Source organism: Sylvia atricapilla, chromosome 18, assembly GCF_009819655.1.
Source record: "Sylvia atricapilla isolate bSylAtr1 chromosome 18, bSylAtr1.pri, whole genome shotgun sequence".
Lineage (NCBI taxonomy): Eukaryota > Metazoa > Chordata > Aves > Passeriformes > Sylviidae > Sylvia > Sylvia atricapilla.
In genome coordinates, this window is record NC_089157.1 from 1,993,396 (window position 1) to 2,012,018 (window position 18,623).

Genomic DNA, 18,623 nt, shown 5'->3' on the forward strand with positions numbered 1-18,623 from the left:
TCAGGGCTAACACATCTCAAACTAAGACCATGACCATCAGAACTGTCTTCCAGAAACATAGCACCAGACAAGATGATGCTTCTCACCAAATGAGAACCAGGAGAGAGAGCAGAATTCCTGAACCCTCTGCTCCTCAAGCTCAAACCCCAAAACAACCACTTGCTCAGGGAAGAATGGATTGTAATTATTTATTTTGGATCCCTTTGAAAATATCACATTATCTCCTTCTGTTCATGGCTTGGTGTGGTCTCACAGCCTGTGACAGCAGCATCCCAGCCATCTGTGCAGCTCACTCCTTTCTCCAGCGAGTGGGAGACCATGGTCCCTTGAAGGCTGGTAGGTTGGAGCTGTCTGGTCCAATCTTGGCTGTCATCCCTCCATGCCAGGAACTGCCTGGGAGCATCGCACAGACAGGGAGCAGAGCGAGGGAGCAGTCCCATGGGACTGGTGGGGATGGCTGTAGCTTTCAGCTGCCCCAGGAAGGGAGTCTCTGGCTTGTGTTTTCTGGCAACTTAGAACTAGGTTTGTTTCTTGAGCATTAAAAAAAAAAAAAAAAAAAATGCTGCTGCTATCTGCAAAGAGAAAGAGAAAAATCTATCAGCACCCTGAGGATCCAAGAACAAGCTGTATTGAGAGACTGTAAAAACAGCACACAGATATCTGAAGGCTGGGAAGCCCAAACAGCACAGTGCATTGGGGTGTCAGAGCATGTGGCCTTCACTTCACCTCTCTGACAGGTACACACTCCTTTAACCCTACCAACCAAACCCTGGAGACATCATAAAACAGCAACAGCTCCAACTCAGATATGCAATCTCCAGAGGCCTGAGTAGGATCTTAAGCATTTGGGGAAGGATTCCCAATGCCACTGGGCAGTGCTGTCAGCCTGCTCCCACCAGGAATTGCGGTTGATTTCCTAATGTCCTCAAAAGGTGAAGAGTCAAGACAAGCCTGAGTGTGGTTGAAAATCTCAGCTACATGCACTGCATGTAGCTGACCACATCAGACCACAGAGCAGTCTGCATTCAAATGGGTTACAAGGGCCTAACATCCTGCCCAGTTACATTAAAGTTGTTGAGTAATGAACTAACACTACTGCCAGCTCTCCAAACTCTCATTCTTTCCACACAAGCAGGAATTTGCCCACACACAGAAGTGCTGAGGTCACCTGGACTCCTACTCTTCCAAAGCAGGTTGAAAGCAAGACCTTACATTATCCACATCTCCATTTGTTGAGGGGTTTAACCTCTCAGACACCCCAGCTCCTACTTACAGTTCAGTGTCTACAATGACATCTGGCTTCTCCAGCGTTTGTTGTCTCCTCTGGATGGCATCCACAATCTTTTTCCTGGGGCCCAGTGGGATATTGATGCTCTTCAGGTCATTGTCTGAACACAGCATGAGGGCTTCCAAGTCAATCTTCTCCTTCTTCAGGATGGAGATGAACTCAAACATGTGCAGGGAAGCCAGAAAAGTTTCCAGGGGGCTGGTGTCTGGTTCGTCGTCATCGTCCAAGCCCAGCTCCACCTCATCCCAGGGCAGCTCCTCCATGTTCCTCTCCTGCAGGCTGTTGGCACTGCCAATGCTGTCGTTGAGACTTGGCGAGCGCTGCAGGCGGCTCCGCAGTCTGACGCCCATGCCGTCGGCGCCGTCCTCCCCCAGCGCGGCCCCGTCCTCCCGGCCCATCCCGAAGAGCCCGCTGCTGACGTAGTTGCGCCGGAACACCATGGTACCCAGCCCGGGCCGGTTGAACAAGGAGTCGTGTCCGGAGTCCGTGCTGACCTCCGAGTGGGCCGAGTCCATGTGCAAACCTGGGTCGCTTATGGCACGGGAGACAGTGTCGTCGTCCGTGAGGAACATATCTCGGATGTTGCGGCGAGTCCACTCCTTGGGGCTGGCGTACGTGCCCTGCTTCACAAACATGACGTCATTGCCCAGCTGCAGACCAGACAGAGAGCGCACGCTTTTCCTCCCGTCCTCATAGATCTTGAATGTCCCGTCCACCTGCTTCTTCTTCTCTAATTTCTTCTGTATTTTCGTCTTTCCCTTGGCTGTGCCATGGATGGTGGCTTGGGAGTATGGCAAGGAAGTCACCATAGACATGTGCTGGAACTTCTTGCTTAAAGTGCTGCTTGAATAGCTGGAAAAGCTCATGGTATCCGAATTATCCGACATCTCCTTTCTGTACCGTTTCTCCATCCTTTCGTGGTGCTTCTTCTGCAGCTTCACACAGTCCTTAATCCTCCGCTCTGCATCCCGAAAGGCCTTGTCCTTCAGTTTGCTCACCAGCTTGGGGTTGAGGCTGCTCTGCTTGGCAGCAATCGAGTCCAGGTACCGCACACATTCCATGTGCCCCTTCATGGCTGCCATGTCCAGTGGGGTGTGGTAGTCATTGTCCAGGCACCAGATGTTGGCCCCAAAGGAGATGAGGAAGGAGAGGCAGTTCAGGTGGCCGTTGGCTGCTGCCAGATGGAGGGGGGTGTTCCCCCAGATGTCACATTTGTCTGGATCACCCCTAGGCAGCAAGAAAAACAACTGGTTAGCATGCAGGGATTGATGACAGACTCCACTAAGATATTCCTAGCTGTGCAGGGGCAAATCAGCCCCCATGAACTGTTAGGTCCTTGAAATATCAAGCTATGTACCTCTGGTTCCTGCAATGTAATTTTAAAGGGGTCTTCTGCAGGGGTGTACTGCTTATGTGGAATCACGTGCCCCACATGCAAGTCTGTGGCAATGTGACTTGAATTTAGATCTCAAGAAAAATGTGTTCTCACATCAAACCAACTTCTGGAGAAAGGCAAACCAGGTTCTGAATAGCCCAGAACGGAGATACGGGTCTAGTTCCAGTTCAGACCATAAGCTTCTTATAAAATTTTGAATCTCAAATATCCCATTAAATTCTAGTCAGATTCTGCCTTCAGATTTTGGCTTCATTCAGACTCTGTGGGGGGCATGCCAAAATGCCTCTCTGTATGCCACATCTTGGGTTGAACACCTTGGGATCCCACCGTGAAACATCCGTCCTCAGCAATGGTTCTGACATCCTCAGCTGCCATACCTTCCCACACACCTGTTCCTTGGTACCTGTGGAAATCTGAGGCACAACGGGGAGGCAGGAGAGAGGAAGAGTGACTTTGCTGTCATTGGCCTCGACACTGGGGTTTTGTGGGGGATTTTACTGTACTGTGCTTGGTCTTGATAGCACAGCTGGAAGCACGTTGGTATTAGCACATCCTGAGAATCCAGTTTCAGAGAAACTGGAGATTAGGTTTCTGCACTCCTCAAGAGCTGGACACTGCCAGTAGCATCTCCATTTGCACCATGCCAGCCCCTGCCCCAGCAAGCTGCTGGCAGGACACAACTACTTGCCCACATCTCCTGCCTCCTGTGCCAGGATGAACACAAACCTGGGATTCAGGAAAGTCTGTCCTCCTGACATTCCTCTGTATTTGTGCTCAGGTGAAACGAGAGAGTTCACACCCTTGCTGGCACCAGCCCTCTCCCGAGTGTGTGTGCTAATGATATTCAGCCAGGAGCAGTATCTGTCAACAGAGTGCTCTCCCTCCATGCACATGGATATGGCAAAGCCTTTTATTAAGGCTGGGTAGCTCCACCACCCTCAGGAGCAACTCCTCGTGGGCAGCAGGGCTCTGGCACAGCTCTGGCTCAGCACAGCTCCTGCCTGTTCCCACACCACCCTCTCACTGAGCTCCAGAGGAACTCAGCACTGTTCCTCCTCCACACAGACCTCAGCTCCAATCCAGGTGACACCAGGAGTGCAGAAAGCAAATCATAGAATACAGAGAGCTGGAAGTGACCCATCAAGGATCATCAGGTCCAACTACTTAAATGCACACTTGAGACCTTCAGCAAGAATCACTTGACTCCTTGCTGCTTTAGGGTCTGTGTTGACAATAGCTGGGAGCAGCAGAGCCCAGAACCCTATCCCAAATCCCATGTGCTCTGAGCTGTGGCTTGTCTGACTTCAAAGAGTCCAAAAGCTCCTCCAGTGAAATAACAGGAGATCAAAGGAGCAGAGGGACTTCTTTGCCCTGCTGCTCTGCACCTTCATCACTTTTTGCTGATGCACAAACCCTAGAAACAGCCTCATGCAGCACATTCATTCCCACACAGGGCCCCCCCTGCCTGCTTGGAACACTGTGCAAGGGGCAGCAGGGACAGAGAGGAACTGCCCAGTCAGTGTAATGCCAAGTTTACAATCCTCAGGCTTTAAAGAAGCAATAAAGCCTGTCCAGAGGTTAGGCTGGAGATTTTTTGCACCCAGAGCATGAACTTCATAACTTCACTCTCTGGAAGCTGCTATGAGGTGCACTCAGCTTTCACTGTGGGAGCATGAACAGCACTCCATCATAAACATGTTTTCACTAAATTTACAGAAACATAGTAAGTGCAACCTTGAGCTCATTGGCAAATTCAGTAAGTTAATCAAAAGGTTTGAAACTCTGTAAGGCCAAAAAAACCCACAAATGCTTCAGGACTTCTGAGCCAGAGCCTTCGATAGCTCTCATAGAAGGAGAAAAAGGTTTCAAAAATGGATGATGAGGAGAGGGAAGGCAGGAGATCACGGGGTTGAGGGGCCACAAAGCCAAGAGAAGGAGAGAAGGGATCTGGCAATGCCGAGTTTCCGGGAGCAGTAACTCCCCAGCCCCTGCCTCTACCCTCGTAGTGACATGTCCAGGCTGGGAAATGCATGGGGAGGATAAATATTTGATGAATTGCAAGAGAGGAGTAAATTATTGATGGAGCTGGATTTAAAGAGCCAGTGAACCTGTTCCACATGGAACTGCTGGTGCTGCTATCGAGACTCCAGTGCATGAAGGGCTGTTGGTTTGTTTTGTGTGTTCTGAAAGGGCACTTGTGTGCCTGGCATGTGTGGGCAGGTGAGCCAGGGCAATGTGAGTGTCCCAATGTGTTTGTGGACTCATGATGTAGACAGTGACTGAGAACTGCACTCACTGGAAACAGTCCTGCTCCCTAAACCAAGTGTGTGGGTGTTTAATCCATCAAAGTACCTTTTGGAGCTATTCTCAGGTCTGTCTGGTTCAGGGGATGGAGGACTAAGCCAGGGAGGTCTTGGGGGTTTCATATGTGAAAATCTACTTTCCTCAGAGAGTGAGAGGAAAGAACATCAAAACCAGCTTTCCCTGGTCATTTTCACTGTTTAGAAACAAGTAGATGAGAGCAAAATTAGATATCTCAGCCCTTCTGCCCTATAAATGTCTGCCGCAGGCACTAAAAATGCATCAGAAGGAAAGAAGAACGGTGACATGCAAAGTAGAGATGTTTGATTCAACTCAGATAATAAACATGAGGTCCTCCCTCTGGCAGGTGTCTGTCTGAGCAAAACTTCACCTCCGGGGTGCTGCATATGAGGAGCTGCTGACTGCAGGGTCCACTAAGTGGGAACATATTTTAATAACAGGTGTACAGTGCAGCACTTCTCAGCTTCAAAGCATTTTTGAGCACTTAGTCAAGCCCTGTAATAATCATTATTAAAACACTGTTAATTGGGCCCCTTAGGTGGACATGTGCATCTCTTGAGTCACTGTGTTTGCACCATGACATGCACGCTCACTCCCTTCCTGCTGGTTTTCCCCCTCTGCTTCTCCCATAGGATCCCAATTAGCTGGGAAATCCAGTGGCACTTACATATGTTCCTCCCTGGCTGCATGTGTGAAGTTCCTCCGATAGCAAAGGGCTGGCTCATCCTTGGCTCGTGGATGTGTGTGAAGAATCAGGACCCCAGACCAGGAGTCAACTGGGTGCAGAGTGTCTCTGCTCCCATAAAATGGTTTTGGATAGAGGAAGAGCGAAAAAAAGTAATATTTATGGCTTGAGGAACAATCCTCACTGCCTTCAGCATAGTCAGTCAGGGCAATGACCCAAGAAAACCTAGAAAAGAGCAGAAAAGATGAGGTTTTGGGCTCAGAGCAGAGCTTTGGGTCCTGTATACCAAGTTTTCCCCAGGTGGTGGTAGCCCAAGGATTCAGCTCCCGGTTCAAATCCCCCCAAATCCAGCACAGATACTGTAGATGAGGGTCGCAGGGCTCTCTGCCTCTTGTCCCAGCAGAAAGCTGGGCTGGCAGTTCCTGTGCCAGGTGATTGTTCGTGCTGGGGCAGCGCCTGGGGCCATATCTCCTGGTTCAGCACCTCGCCGTGCCCAGGGCTCACCCTCATTCCCAGCAGACAGCTCAGGTGCCGGAAGCCACGAAGCTGCAACAGTGCCCCACCCTGCTCCTTCACCTTCCCGGCAGCTCATCAGCCAGGGAAGGTCCCCACCAACACGGCCAGGCTGCCCCAGCTCCACGTGGCCTCCAGAGGATGCACATCACCTTCACGTGCCTCTGCTGCAACCTCCGCTGCAGCCCTGCCTCGGCTGGGGTGATGTGATGCCCTGGAGCAGCCTGGCTGATGTCAGGAGCCACTGTCACCCCCAAGCCACGGCTGAGCCACTTGTCCCCTGGGCCACTGACATCCAAAGTATCTGTGCCCCCTGTTGTTGTAAGAAGGGAGAATGGGGACCAGCTCTGCTGGGTGACAAAGCTGAGTGAGGACCTGCAGACACATCCTCAATTCTGCTGTCTGCTCTAAGGAATCCTGGCTGATCCTAGCCAAGGGCCCCAGACCTGCCTCTAGCTGGAGCTGGACTGGTGCCTGCTACTGCCACAGCAGTGCCTAATGAACCACACTGAAGAATTACTGTGTCTGAAAAGCTGCAATGCTAAATGCCAGCTTGCCTGCCTCTTCCCAGCCATCATGTTAATTGAGTTTGTTTTCCTCACTGGAGCCCAGCCAGGAGGAAGAAAGAGGCTTTTTGTGTGGCAAACAAGAAGGATGAGCCACTGCTGATCCCTTCATCCCAAACCCTCTCTCTGTCCTTTGCAAAGGGGGCACAGACACATCACTAGCTGGTAAGAGCAGTGCAAGCAGCCTGCTTTGTTACACCTTCCATGTGGGCTGGGGCAACAAGCTTCCCTCAAGGATCTACCGAAGGATTTCTTTTCCCTTTCTTGCTTCAGCCTGACACCACAATCTGCTGAACACATATGGATGAGGCACCTTCACTGATGACAGAGCCTAGATGTGTCCATCAGCGTGGCACTATGATTAGAGCCATGATTTTGGCCCCCAGGGTCCCCTCCCACAGCCTCTCTCAGGGTTCCTCTGGCCACCCTCACTAGGGCATTTCTTAGCAGCCTGGCCCTAGCATCAATGTCCTGCCTTGTTTGGGCACTGGTGCCACTGCCCAGCACTGACAAGGAGATTTTGGTGTTTCTTTCTGCCCCAGGACTCCCTCATCACCCTCTGTGCTTTGACATCCCCATGCAACCCAGATGGAGGCTCGCCAGCCCCTCAGATGATGCCTCCCCATCCCTGCACGGAGCCAGCCCAGCCCCAAAGCCTCTACTCCCCCAGACACTGCTCCATGCCACAGTCCCACGCTCCCCTGTCTCATAGTGCAGGGCTTTCTGAACAAAAGGAGGAATATTTTGGCAGCAGAGGCCAGAGAGCGTTTCCCTGACATTTTGGGATATTTCCAAATACTCAGGGGTCCTCCCTCTTGCCTCACAGTGGTTATAGTGCAGGTGTAATCGTAACAATATATGTCACAGCATTAAGTTTCATCTCTGAACAAGGCTTAAATACTGTGGCACATCATCCTGGGCACCGGCAGAAAATGACATGGTCTGCCCTCAGGCTCCCCTGGGTCTTGCACAATTCACCCTCTCTGGCACCCTTGTCCCTAGGCTGGGGCTTTCCTGCCTCTCACAGACCCAAAGCCAGCTCCAAGGAGCAGGGGTGTGCCTGCCTCCATACCAAACACTTTGCTGGTCTCTCAGTGGCCCTGGGCAAGGATCTGACACATGGAGATGAATGCACACACATCCTGCAGTCCCACAGCCACACACCTTGCTTCCCCATCCATCATGTAAAGGGCACTGGGCTTTTGCCAAGCTATTTTCCTTGTCAGGAACAAATGTATATTAGGTTGTTAATTAAACAGCAGCCAAGTTGCACTCGATTTGAGCCCACAAGGACCTTTTAATCCAATGTGAGTTTATAAAAGCAGCCTTGGGCTTTGTGGAGAGGCAGAAACTGCTGGTTTGGATGGGGGTTGGCATGGCAGGCAGTGGTGCTGCAGGGTGCCCTGTGATGGAGATGAGCAATATGAGGAGATACAGTAAGACAGAGAGATATAAACTCAGTCCAAAAGGCTTTGCCTTTCTCGAGCTCTTTCTCTTTCTCGAGGGGCATCCACCTCTTGGGTCTTGCAGATGGACTATTTGGCCATCAGTCTTTGGAACCATTTTTAACTTCAGGGTCTCATCCTGCCATTCCTCCCATGTCTCTCTGGCCCTAGCTAGCAATCCCTGTCCTGACAGGAGCTCTGGGCAGGTTTCTGCTGGGCACAGTCTTTCCTGGGAGGTACACAGGGCATCACAGAGCCCCATCCAGGGAAGCAGCACAGAGCTCTGAACCCAGGACCACCTCAGGATGTTCCACTCGGAGCACTGTCTTGCTATCTCCTGTCCAGACTCAGAAATAATCTTTTCCTGAACACACTCCTACTGCATCAAATGCCCAAGGACTTCTCAAAGCCACTCTGTACACAGCCTTCAGTTCAGGATCTGAAAGGAAATGATTTACAGTGAAAGGACAACAATGGATGGAGGAGCTTTGCCTGTTAGTGCGGCTCAGGTCTTGGCTGAATGTTTTGCACAAGCAAACCAGAGTATCAGGACATGGCAAGAGCACAGGAACAGCTGCAGGGGAGATGTGGCTGGTCAGGTACAAGAGCTGCTAACACAGCTCAGGGTGGACAAAAAATCCCTGCATGGGAGCTGACAGGCCCACCAAGCCCAATGTGGAGAAGTAAAGCCGTTCCAAGAAGGTGTGATGTCCATCCAGGCTGCTGGCCTCGGTACCGTCCCTCAATGTTAGAAAGACATAAATCAAAATCAGCACCACCAATCTCTCAACACAAGGCAGAAGCCATTCCAGCTCGGATGGCTTTAGATGAGGTGCTCACAAGAGCTATTGGAGCAGAAGGAAGCACTGGGATGTGTCCTTGGGGGGTTGGTAAGAACTGGTGAGTCACAGGCTGCCCCAGAGGGAACTAGGAATGGCAGATCTTGCTTTAGCACAGACCTTGTGTGGTTCCCCCAACACCAAGGTGTAAATCTCTCCAGTATGACAAGTCCCCTTAATCCCACTCCCACCTCTCCACCACATCCACATTTAGGGAGCCATAAACTCTTAAGATTTGGCAGCCCAGGGTGAGGTACAGAGAGACAGACCAGCATGGAGCAGGCCCTCCTGGGGAGGAGACTGGGCTTAAATAAATCTGCTCTTGGAAAATCTGAATTTCCCAGGTTCCAAGTGTACAACAGGCTGGTCAGGGGTCACATATTGAGGCCTTGCTTTGAGTAAAACAGACAAGTGCCATCCACTGCCAGCTGGCACTGCACACATCCCTCTGCAAGAACTCTTGGGACAGAGGGAGCAGTTATTTTCTCTGCCACCTCACTTTAAAGGGCGCTTTTTTCATGTCGGCAACAGGACCTGTAAAAGATCACAAAGCACTTGGAAAGGGGAACTCATCCCTACCCAAGGTGCTGCAAACAGCCTGGGGGCAGGAGCATTATAGGGTCAGAGGAGCTGGGAAAACAGAGCAGGTTTTAGGAGTGTTGGATTAGATTCAGAGTACCACAAGCAAAGAAAAGTAACAGCAGGGAGGACAGGAGCAGGGGTCTTATGGACAGAAGGCATAATTTTGGGGGGCACAGTGACCTGCAAACAGGGAAGGGGGAGGAAGGGGGTCCCAGCTACTCTGTTCTGCAGAGCAGCACCGTGCCCTGGCCAACACTCACCCTCTGCTGACAATGAGGCGCAGGGCGTCCAGGTTGCCGTGGTAGGCGGCCCATAGGGTCGGGGTCATGCCATCCTCATCTGGCGAGTTCAGGTCCTTCTTGGTGGCTTCCTTCAGCAGGTCCAGGTAGCCGTCCCGGGCGGCTCGGTGGTACTGGTCATTCATGGTGCCGAGAGGTCCCCGGGCCAGCACATGGGTGCCCAGGGAGTCCAGAGCATGGGCATGGACGTGGGGCAGGGGCAGCTGCCAGAAGGGCCCCGCACAGCTCCGTGTACCAGGACACCTGAGAAGTCCTGGCCGGGGAGGCAGGAGCGGTTCCAAGCCCAGCCAGCCCGGCTCCACAGCGCTTCCCCTGGGTCCTAAGCATCCTCCGACCCCAGCGGCTCCTTGGAGCACGCACCAGCTCCACGGCACATTAAAAGCTCCAGTGAAGCAGCATCGATCGCTCTGTTGGGCTCAGCACGGGGTCACACAGCAACAATTCACCAGGTTTACGTGTCCCCAAAGCAGAGCAGGCTGTCAGAAAGGCTGCTGGGCTGTATCCTGCCCAAGATGCCCCTATTCCATGGCCACCCCATCTCAAGCAAGGGACAGCAGTAGCCAGAGGAGGAAGAGTGTGTCAGTGGAGCACAAGCCCCCATGGCTTCCACTCACAGCCGTGTCAGAGCTGGGACCTGGATGGATAATCCTGCTCTGTGTGGAGTTGGCTGACAGTAGTTTGGTGACTGATTTTAAAAGTAGTACCAAGAATAGTCACAGCTCAGCTTTTCCTCACTAAAAACCCCCACATTTATATATTTAATATTATCTCTCCCTAGTGTCACTAGGAAGACAACAGCAGACCCAGTCACCATCCCTGCCCCCCATCTACCCTGCCTATACCCACAGAATTCTGCTTTCCAAGGAATTGCACGACAAACTGCACAATGGGAATCTGATAAAACAAGGAAGCTCATAAGGGCTGGAAAAATTCCCTTCCTCACCTCTTTTCCTTCTCTGGAGACTAAAAAAAAAAAACCCAAACCCTGTGTGTAACTCGGTGCTTCACTGCCATGTGCAGGGGCTGCAGTGTCCGGCCTCTGGTGTCTTATGCTGACAGAATTCCCTGTGTGAGAGCCTGGGGAGCTGGGCAGCCCCAAACAGTGTCTGCAGCCCAGCGTTCCCTGTCCCCGGGCACCCTCTGCTGTCGGGAAGGTGGAGCCAAGCCTGGATGCTGAGCGAAGTACGAAGCTGTCACAATACATTACACTCAAGGGTGATTCGGTGGCGGTGGATTGTATTCCTTGGGACATGCTGACATGGAGGAGGAATTTCCTGCTCCTCTCTTGTTCATTTTACCTGGAATGTCCTGACTCTGGGAATGGAGACTCTGTGTGTGTCACCATGGCCCTGGGATAGGCACGTGGTTTGGAGAGGGTGAAGACAGAGCCATCAGATGGGTGAGAAATGAGAGAAAAGTGAAAAAAATGGGGAAAGACTGTAAGACAGCATGAAGAGGGCTTGGAAGGCAATGAGCAGAGAGGAACTAAAACAGTGAGAAAGGCAGCTTATTTTTGTAAGGGAAAAAAAAAATGCCCCAAGACAGGAGGGTGGCCCTAAAGCAGTGCCAGGTGCACCCACGCAAGCTGCAGTGATTCATCCCTGGGTGACTGACACGGTGCCAACATCCCGGCGACCCGGGGACACCTGGAAGTGCATCCGAGCCAAGGTCTGCTCCCGGAGGGCTCTGCTTACCTCAACACGTCCGTTCGGCTCAGCCTCCCTGGGCGAGTCCCCGTGGGACAGAGTAGCCACTGGAGGTTTTGTTGCTAGGATCCTTGCAGGTGAAAAGCAGCGCAGTGACGTCTGCAATTCATTACTGATGTTATTGAATGGTTCTTGTATTGTTACTAATTAAATTTGTTGCGCCGTGCGGTGGCTGCGGGGGACTGGGAGCATTGCCCGAGGCAGTGAACACTCTCCTCTGTTGCTGGCTGCTAAAGACAAAAGAGGCAGGGTAAACAAACGCGTTTAGCCCGAGGGTCATCTGAACCTCTTGGCATCTGCAAAACATCGTTATCAACTCGGATTTACTTCTGGGAGGCCTGGGCTTCCCCTGGGAAATGCTGCAGGCTGAGGAGATAGCAACCCCTCACCCCAGAAGGAGTCCCTATGGCTCCGCAGAGGCCGGGCACGGCAGACCTGGTGGCAGCCGGCTGGTGGCAGCACGGCAGGGACACGGGAGCTCTCCCTGGGCTGTGCAGTGAGTCCTGAGCTCTCCTTCCCCATCCCATCCAACTCAGTTTGATGCTGTCCCTGCAGTGCGGCAAGAAGGACACAAGCGGGCAGGAATGAGACTGAGAAAACACACAGCAAATGTGCTTGCCCCGAAGGGGGAAAGCAGCCGAGACATCTCCAAAGGAGGCATTTCAAGGACTAAAGCTTGTCCGATCCTCCCAGAGCTGCCGTGGGACACCTATAGGGCCCCCAAAAACACAGCTGGGTGAAAGGGACCTTGAGCAGAAACTGTCCCCTTACCAGAAAAACCTTTAAATCACATCTGCCCTGTGGTTTGTGACATGGTTACTCCTTGGAAGAGGAGGAGTTGAGGTCCTGAGGTCCAGAGAAAGATGATCCCACCCTGAAAAATGAAAGGCAGTGCGTCAGCAAAGGAGGGCACAAATTCCAGTCCCTAAATCCTGACCTTCTCTAGTGCTAAACCTTCCTCATTGATGACACCATGGGTGGGAAAGGATTGAGTTACCCCTGGCACTGCACAGGAACAAATGCAAATTTCTTCTTTTTCCTCAAGAGCCTTCGAGGCATAGAGTGGACAGATTTGAATAGCACAGGGTGGGGCACAAAGTTTATTGTGCTCCAGTAAGCAGAAAGCCGAGCACAAAATCATCACCAAAGAGAAGTTCATCACCTAAACCATCTTCTGTCAAGAGAAGAGACCTCATGCATGTAGGGAGATTGATTTGGTGGGGTGGCCTTGCTGTGTGGTGACCATGACCCTGTTACTGACCTGTCCATGCCATGCTTAGCAGTGTTGTCAACTCATGCTCTTGCTAGGTAAATAGCCCTTATCTCCTCATCTCTTTCCAGCTTCCCCAAAATCAGCTATTGCACAAAATGGATCACGTGAGTTTCTCTGAGAAGCCCACAAAGCCCTGCTGTCAGCTCCAGACATGGTATAAATTACAGAGACGTCCTAACAGGTATAAATTCTTCCACTGACCAAGCTGCAGCAACAGGGAAATTTCTCAGCCTGGCAGGAGCGGAGATTTGGATCCCAGGCAGCAAAACAGGTTGGTGAAATGGCTTTGTTTGGATGGTTAATTCATTTTGTTTCAGGCTTTTCACTGAGAATCAATGAAATGCCAAACTTGGCACAGGCAAGGAGTTTCAGAGGGTGTGACAACTCAGGTTGTTCACATCCTTCCTGCAGGAACTGCTACAAATCATGATGTGATGGTCCAAAGATTCCCAGGGGTTTCTTACCTGTCAGTGGCCTGTTCTTCAGCAAGGAAGTATAACAATTTCTCAGAATGTTTAGTGTTTGACATTTAGAATTAAAACAACACTGGCTGTTTGCCCCAGGGTATTTGATCCTGTGACTGCTTTTTGGTGCTTTTCCAAATCTTGCATCAATAAACACATAAATGTTGCGTGACCAATTAGACACACTTCATTAAACTGACCTGGGATCTCCCTGAGCGAGAGCATCTTAAGTAAAAAAAGCCTTCAGGGAACCAGGAAAGGAAAGTTTGAAAATGAGCTCATCTCTCTTCTTGCACTCTCTGTCTCAGCCTTCCCTGTTCCTGTGATATATCCTGTCCTCCTCATCACGTGTCCTGCTTTGGCCCGGTCCTGGGCTGTTTCAAATGCGCCTCTCACTCATGGGCCTCTCTTCCCAGCAGGACTGGCTCTCAGGCAGAGCCTTGGTTGAACCATGACCGAGGAGCCCAGGCAGAAGGACAGCGAGCTCGGACACCCCCACTCCAGCATGGGCTGTGGACACAAGGATGACAAAGCCAGCCTGGCCTCGAGCCAGATAACACCTTTCAGCCACCAGCCCCCCTCCACTCCTGCCTCCAAGGAAGTGTGGAAGAAGGGCGGCCGCATGTTCTCCATCCTGCTGGCCGTGCACTTGGCCCTGCTGGCCTGCACGCTGGTGAGCAGCGGGGCTTTTGAGAAGATCGCTGTGCACGACTACGACGTCTTCTTCCTGCTGACTGTCATGATGCTGGTTGTCATCATCTGGATCATCTTCTACCTCGCCGGCACCTCCCGCTGCCCGGGTGCCGTCCTGGGCAGGGACTCCCACGCCGGGCCCATCTGGCTGAGAGGTAGGTGCTGGGGCTGGAGGGCAGATACGGGATGGACAGATCGTGGGAGCATCAAGGGAAACAGCAAGGAACTGGGCACAGCCTCTTCCTGCTGGTGGGCTGGGGCATGGCAGCGTGCCCTGCTGCAGGGCAGCTCCTGGTCCCTGCACTGGGTTCACTGCCACGTCTCCTTGAACCCACAAAGGCTCTTGGTAACTTACACTGGTATCTCTCCCACTGTTTCTGCAAGAGCTGTTAGCCCCGGCTTACCAGGGTGATTTAAAATCATTTCCAGCCAAAATTATTGTATGATTCTGTTGCTGCCAAGATAATTTGGGTGCTGGGAGAGGAAAAAGAGCAGTAGAAGCAAAGCCTCTTCATGACAACATGTCCTCCTCTTCCTCTCATCCATCTGCATTAGCCCATGTGTGCACACATCTGTCCCACCACAGATATTCTTGTTTCCCAACAGGAGGCTTGATCCTATTTGCCATTTTCAGCCTTGTCATGGATGTGTTCAAAATAGGATATTACTCGAGCTTCTACAGCTGCCTGTCTGCAATCAAAATCATCTACCCCATTGTGCAGGCAATATTTGTGGTTGTCCAGGTGAGATGGTTGTGCTCTGTCTTGGGGAGTGGTAGAGAGACACAAGCACCAGTGGAAGGAGCTCTGATCTCTTGTATTTAGTTCAACTGCCCCCACAGCAAATGCAAGGGCTTAACTCAGCCCCTACCAAACCCACATCTTCTCCCTCCAACCACGACAGCTTCCATCTGTGGCAACTCTGCTCACTCTAAGGCAGTGATTTAAACTTGTTACCATCCTCTGGCATTTTTGTCACAAGCTCTGAGCAGCCCCCAGCCAGCCAGGCCTCCTTTCCCAGCCCCCAAGGCAGGAGCTACCTTGCAGTTTGAGGGCCCACACAGAGGACTCCCTGCTCAGGGACAATGCCAAGGAGGGAAGAGATCAGAGAGGGACGATTTACACAGAACAAGGAGTGGCCATGGGCAGAGCAATGGCAGTGGGAGCAAAGAAAGAGCATCCAGCAGAGGGCCAGCATTATGAGCTGGGCTGAGCCCAGATGGACCCAAGCAAAAGAGGCTTCAGCTTGTTCTCTGCTCTGCAGGGAGATCCCTCCTTCAGAGGGATGTGCTTTGCTTTCTTGTTTTGCTGGAAATAACAACTCCCTCTCTTTCCCCTGCAGACGTATTTCCTGTGGGTCTCTGCCAAAGACTGCATCCACGTGCACCTGAATGTTACCAGGTGAGTTCTGCTGCTCCTTGAATCCCACTGACCCAGCAGACCTGGGCCCCCACAAGCACTCTGTACTGCCTCACACAGCTAAAATGTACCCAGGGGGTAATCTCCTGATGTTGTCCAAAACTAAACCTGCTCAATCTCCAGCTAAACTTACATCCCAGCTCAGGCAGCTGTGGTTAATGACCTGTGGATCTATCAGGGTTGGGATTCAATTCAAGGATACAAGCATTACTCAAAGCAGATAGTATTAAATAAATAGTTATCATTAAATAATGATTCATAGTTGACTTTTTCTCCCCTGGGGAAGATAACTATGCAGTGGGCAAGGCTCAAGCTAAAATAAGATCTTGTCCACTTTTGCAAGACTGGATCTACTGGAGACCAATTCAGATCTATTAATTTATTGAGAAGCTCTTTCAAAAGCAACAATGGGAATCAAGCACTGCTATTTCTCATGAAACTGAAAATAGGAAGGGAGTGAGGATGGCAAAGAAAAGATCAAGGTTTCTCGCCTGGACCACTGGAGTCCTTGCACCACTTCAGGCAGATGCCCGTGTCCCTCTGAGCACACCTAAACCATGGATGGGAGAAACATGGCCTAGAGCCACTGCTTTAAAGGTCACAAACCTTCTTCTCCTCCTTCTGCAGGTGTGGCTTGATGCTAACACTGACCACAAACCTGGCAGTGTGGATGTCAGCAGTGACAGATGAGTCTGTCCATAAGGCACATTCAAAGCTGAAGAAAAACATGACAGAGGAAATCTTCAGGTGGCTCTTGAAAGGTAATCTGCCTCTTTGCAAAGCCATCTGGTCCAGGGAGATATCCCATCAGGTAGAAATTGTTCCCCAGGAAGTCAGGTTTTATCCCTTTTCAGAAGGTCTGTTTAGATCTAGAGGTACCTGTGTTGGGGCTGGTTTGTTAAAAGGCAAGTCTGGATGTTCATTTCCTAACCTCTGTCAGAGAGGAGTCAGAGTGTGGAAGACTCTGTACAGATGGGATGGGATTGAAGAAGGGAAGGAAAGATTTAACCTGACCATTAACTTTTTAAGAAAGAGCTTGGACACAAGAAAGCTGAGGGTGAAGGGTCCTTGTTTCCAAAGTGGTTGTATATTCCTTTGTTCTTTGTCTTGATTCTCACTGACCCCAAACATCCAGTTCTTCAGGGAGAAGTGTTGGCTCCTTGTTTTAATACCACAGCATCTGTCTGCTTTTGTTTCAGTGGGAATGAGGAGCAGCTCAGTTGAAGAATGCAATTGCAACAGCCAAATCTGCCAGATCTTCAAAAATGGCTACTTTTGGCTGTACCCCTTTAACATTGAGTACAGTCTCTTTGCCTCTGCCATGGTCTATGTCATGTGGAAGAACGTTGGACGCTTCATAGACCACCACTCCCACCACATCCAACGCCTGAAGTTCAGGCTCTTCCGAAGGACCTTCTTTGTAGGCATCATGCTGGGCCTCATCATCCTTGTGAGTGGTTTGGGAGTCCTCATCCTGTATGAGGTGCAGGTAAATTCCAGCACTGAATCCAGCAAGAAGAGCCAAGCACTCACCATGTACTACATCTTCAACATTGTTTGTCTGAGCCTGATGTCCCTCGTCTGCATTGGTGGCTCCGTTATCTACCGGTTTGACAAGAGGGACATGGACCGGCACAAGAACCCCACCAGGACCCTGGACGTGGCCCTGCTGATGGGGGCAGCCTTGGGGCAGTATGCCATCTCCTACTACTCCATTGTGGCCATTGTGGCCAGCACTCCAAGGGACACTATTAGTGCCCTCAACCTCACCTACGCCCTCCTGATGATTGCCCAGCACACCTTCCAGAACGTCTTCATCATCGAGGGCCTCCACAGGCAGCCCCCCAAGGAGGACAAGCACGAGTCTCACCAGAAGGAGCTCTGTGGGCTCACCTTTGTGAACATCAACGCAGTGTCCCTACGGGTCCCTGACACCGCCAGCGCCTTGGCTGCGGCGCCTGGCACGGAAGCCATACACACTTCTGACCTCGTGAGGTCCCTCAGTGCCCCCAAGAAGATGAACTGGAGGAGGAAGTTCTTGAGGGAGATCTCCATGTTCCTGCTGCTGAGCAATATCATAGTGAGTACATGCGGGGAGAAGAGTTTGTGGGGGAAGGAGAGGGCTACGAGCACAAGGGAGAGGAGTCTGGGAAAGAAGGGGTGTGGCCAATGGAAAAAACAGTCCTTTCTGTGCCTCTGCTGTACAGAAAGTACATTAGTTATATTTATAAATTATATAAATATATTTACATTTATAAATATATATATAAATCAGAATTCTGATTCCCTTGTCTCTTAAAAAAGCCCCCAGAGACTGCCCTGAAGTTAATACATTTCAGGCTGCGTCACCAGAATCAGACACAAGAGTTGGGTGCAAGAGAATAATCAGTTTCAGTAGTCAGTATTGTTATTGTGTATTAGTGGATGTGTGGGATAGCTTATGAAAAGCAATAAATTACGTTGAACCGTTCCCTTCATCCCCCAAAGAAAGGACGTAAAGTGACAAATATCTGGGTTGAAGTCTGGGTTTTCTTGAGAAATGGCAGCACAGCTCTTCTCGAAACCCATGGCCTAGGAGGTTGGTCCTTTCCTGGGCAGCTGTGGCTGCAGGTCCCTGATGTACCACACACCTCTCTCACTGCAGTGCTGCTCTCCCATTTCCTCCCACAGCTCTGGATCATGCCAGCATTTGGTGCCCGGCCCCAGTTTGACAATGACACAGAACTGAACTTCTATGGTGATTCCATGTGGCCGGCCATCGTGGACATCTGCCTGCCCTTTGGGATCTTCTACAGAATGCACGCTGTGGCCAGTTTGCTGGAGGTCTACATCATGTCCTAAAGAGCTCCCTTGCAAGGAAGATGAGATCCTCCTCAAGCAATCCACCCTCTTCCTAGCCCAGGGCTTGGAAGCAGCCCAGATATTCCCAGGGGTATCCAGCACTGCCTGAATCATGTCCCTTTGCAGTGTTGGGGTGTTTTATGAACTGTCAGTGAAGATCATCCAAACATAGTCCAGATTTTATTTTTGCTACTTGTGTGTGGATGTGCCTGTGTGTGTGTCTGAAGTTCTTAAAGCTTAAAAGAGAACAGATTTAAAAAAAAGGAGGTATCTAGGGTGGGGTCATGGTGATT

The 18,623-nt window shown here is 51.1% G+C and overlaps 2 protein-coding genes across 3 annotated transcripts; one reads left to right on the plus strand and one right to left on the minus strand.

The window, feature by feature from the left end:
* Positions 1 to 204: 204 nt before the first annotated feature.
* USH1G (USH1 protein network component sans) lies at positions 205 to 10,211 on the minus strand. Of its 2 annotated transcripts, XM_066331814.1 has the most exons (3): positions 9,897 to 10,211; positions 1,274 to 2,515; positions 205 to 572 (listed from the first exon to the last, which is right to left on the minus strand). In XM_066331814.1, exons 1-3 carry the CDS (start codon positions 10,058 to 10,060, stop codon positions 569 to 571), a joined length of 1,410 nt encoding a protein of 469 aa, XP_066187911.1. In that variant the 5' UTR covers positions 10,061 to 10,211; the 3' UTR covers positions 205 to 568. The 2 variants fall into 2 exon arrangements, with proteins under 2 accessions (XP_066187911.1, XP_066187912.1); XM_066331815.1 differs by lacking the exon at positions 205 to 572 and having other exon boundaries at positions 1,270 to 2,515.
* A 3,606-nt stretch (positions 10,212 to 13,817) lies between these two features.
* On the plus strand, positions 13,818 to 18,410 carry OTOP2 (otopetrin 2). The gene is made up of 6 exons (XM_066331816.1): positions 13,818 to 14,226; positions 14,678 to 14,814; positions 15,413 to 15,471; positions 16,117 to 16,250; positions 16,689 to 17,569; positions 18,160 to 18,410. Exons 1-6 carry the CDS (start codon positions 13,830 to 13,832, stop codon positions 18,328 to 18,330), a joined length of 1,779 nt encoding a protein of 592 aa, XP_066187913.1. The 5' UTR covers positions 13,818 to 13,829; the 3' UTR covers positions 18,331 to 18,410.
* The last annotated feature ends 213 nt before the right edge of the window (positions 18,411 to 18,623 follow it).

Coding starts and splice junctions, on each gene's coding strand:
- USH1G (XM_066331814.1), bottom strand. CDS start 10,060: ATGAATGACCAGTACCACCGAGCCGCCCGGGACGGCTACCTGGACCTG. Junction 2,516..9,896: donor CGCCTCATTGTCAGCAGAGG/GTGAGTGTTGGC, acceptor CTTGCTGCCTAG/GGGTGATCCAGACAAATGTG.
- OTOP2 (XM_066331816.1), top strand. CDS start 13,830: ATGACCGAGGAGCCCAGGCAGAAGGACAGCGAGCTCGGACACCCCCAC. Junction 14,815..15,412: donor CAATATTTGTGGTTGTCCAG/GTGAGATGGTTG, acceptor TTTCCCCTGCAG/ACGTATTTCCTGTGGGTCTC. Junction 15,472..16,116: donor GTGCACCTGAATGTTACCAG/GTGAGTTCTGCT, acceptor CTCCTTCTGCAG/GTGTGGCTTGATGCTAACAC.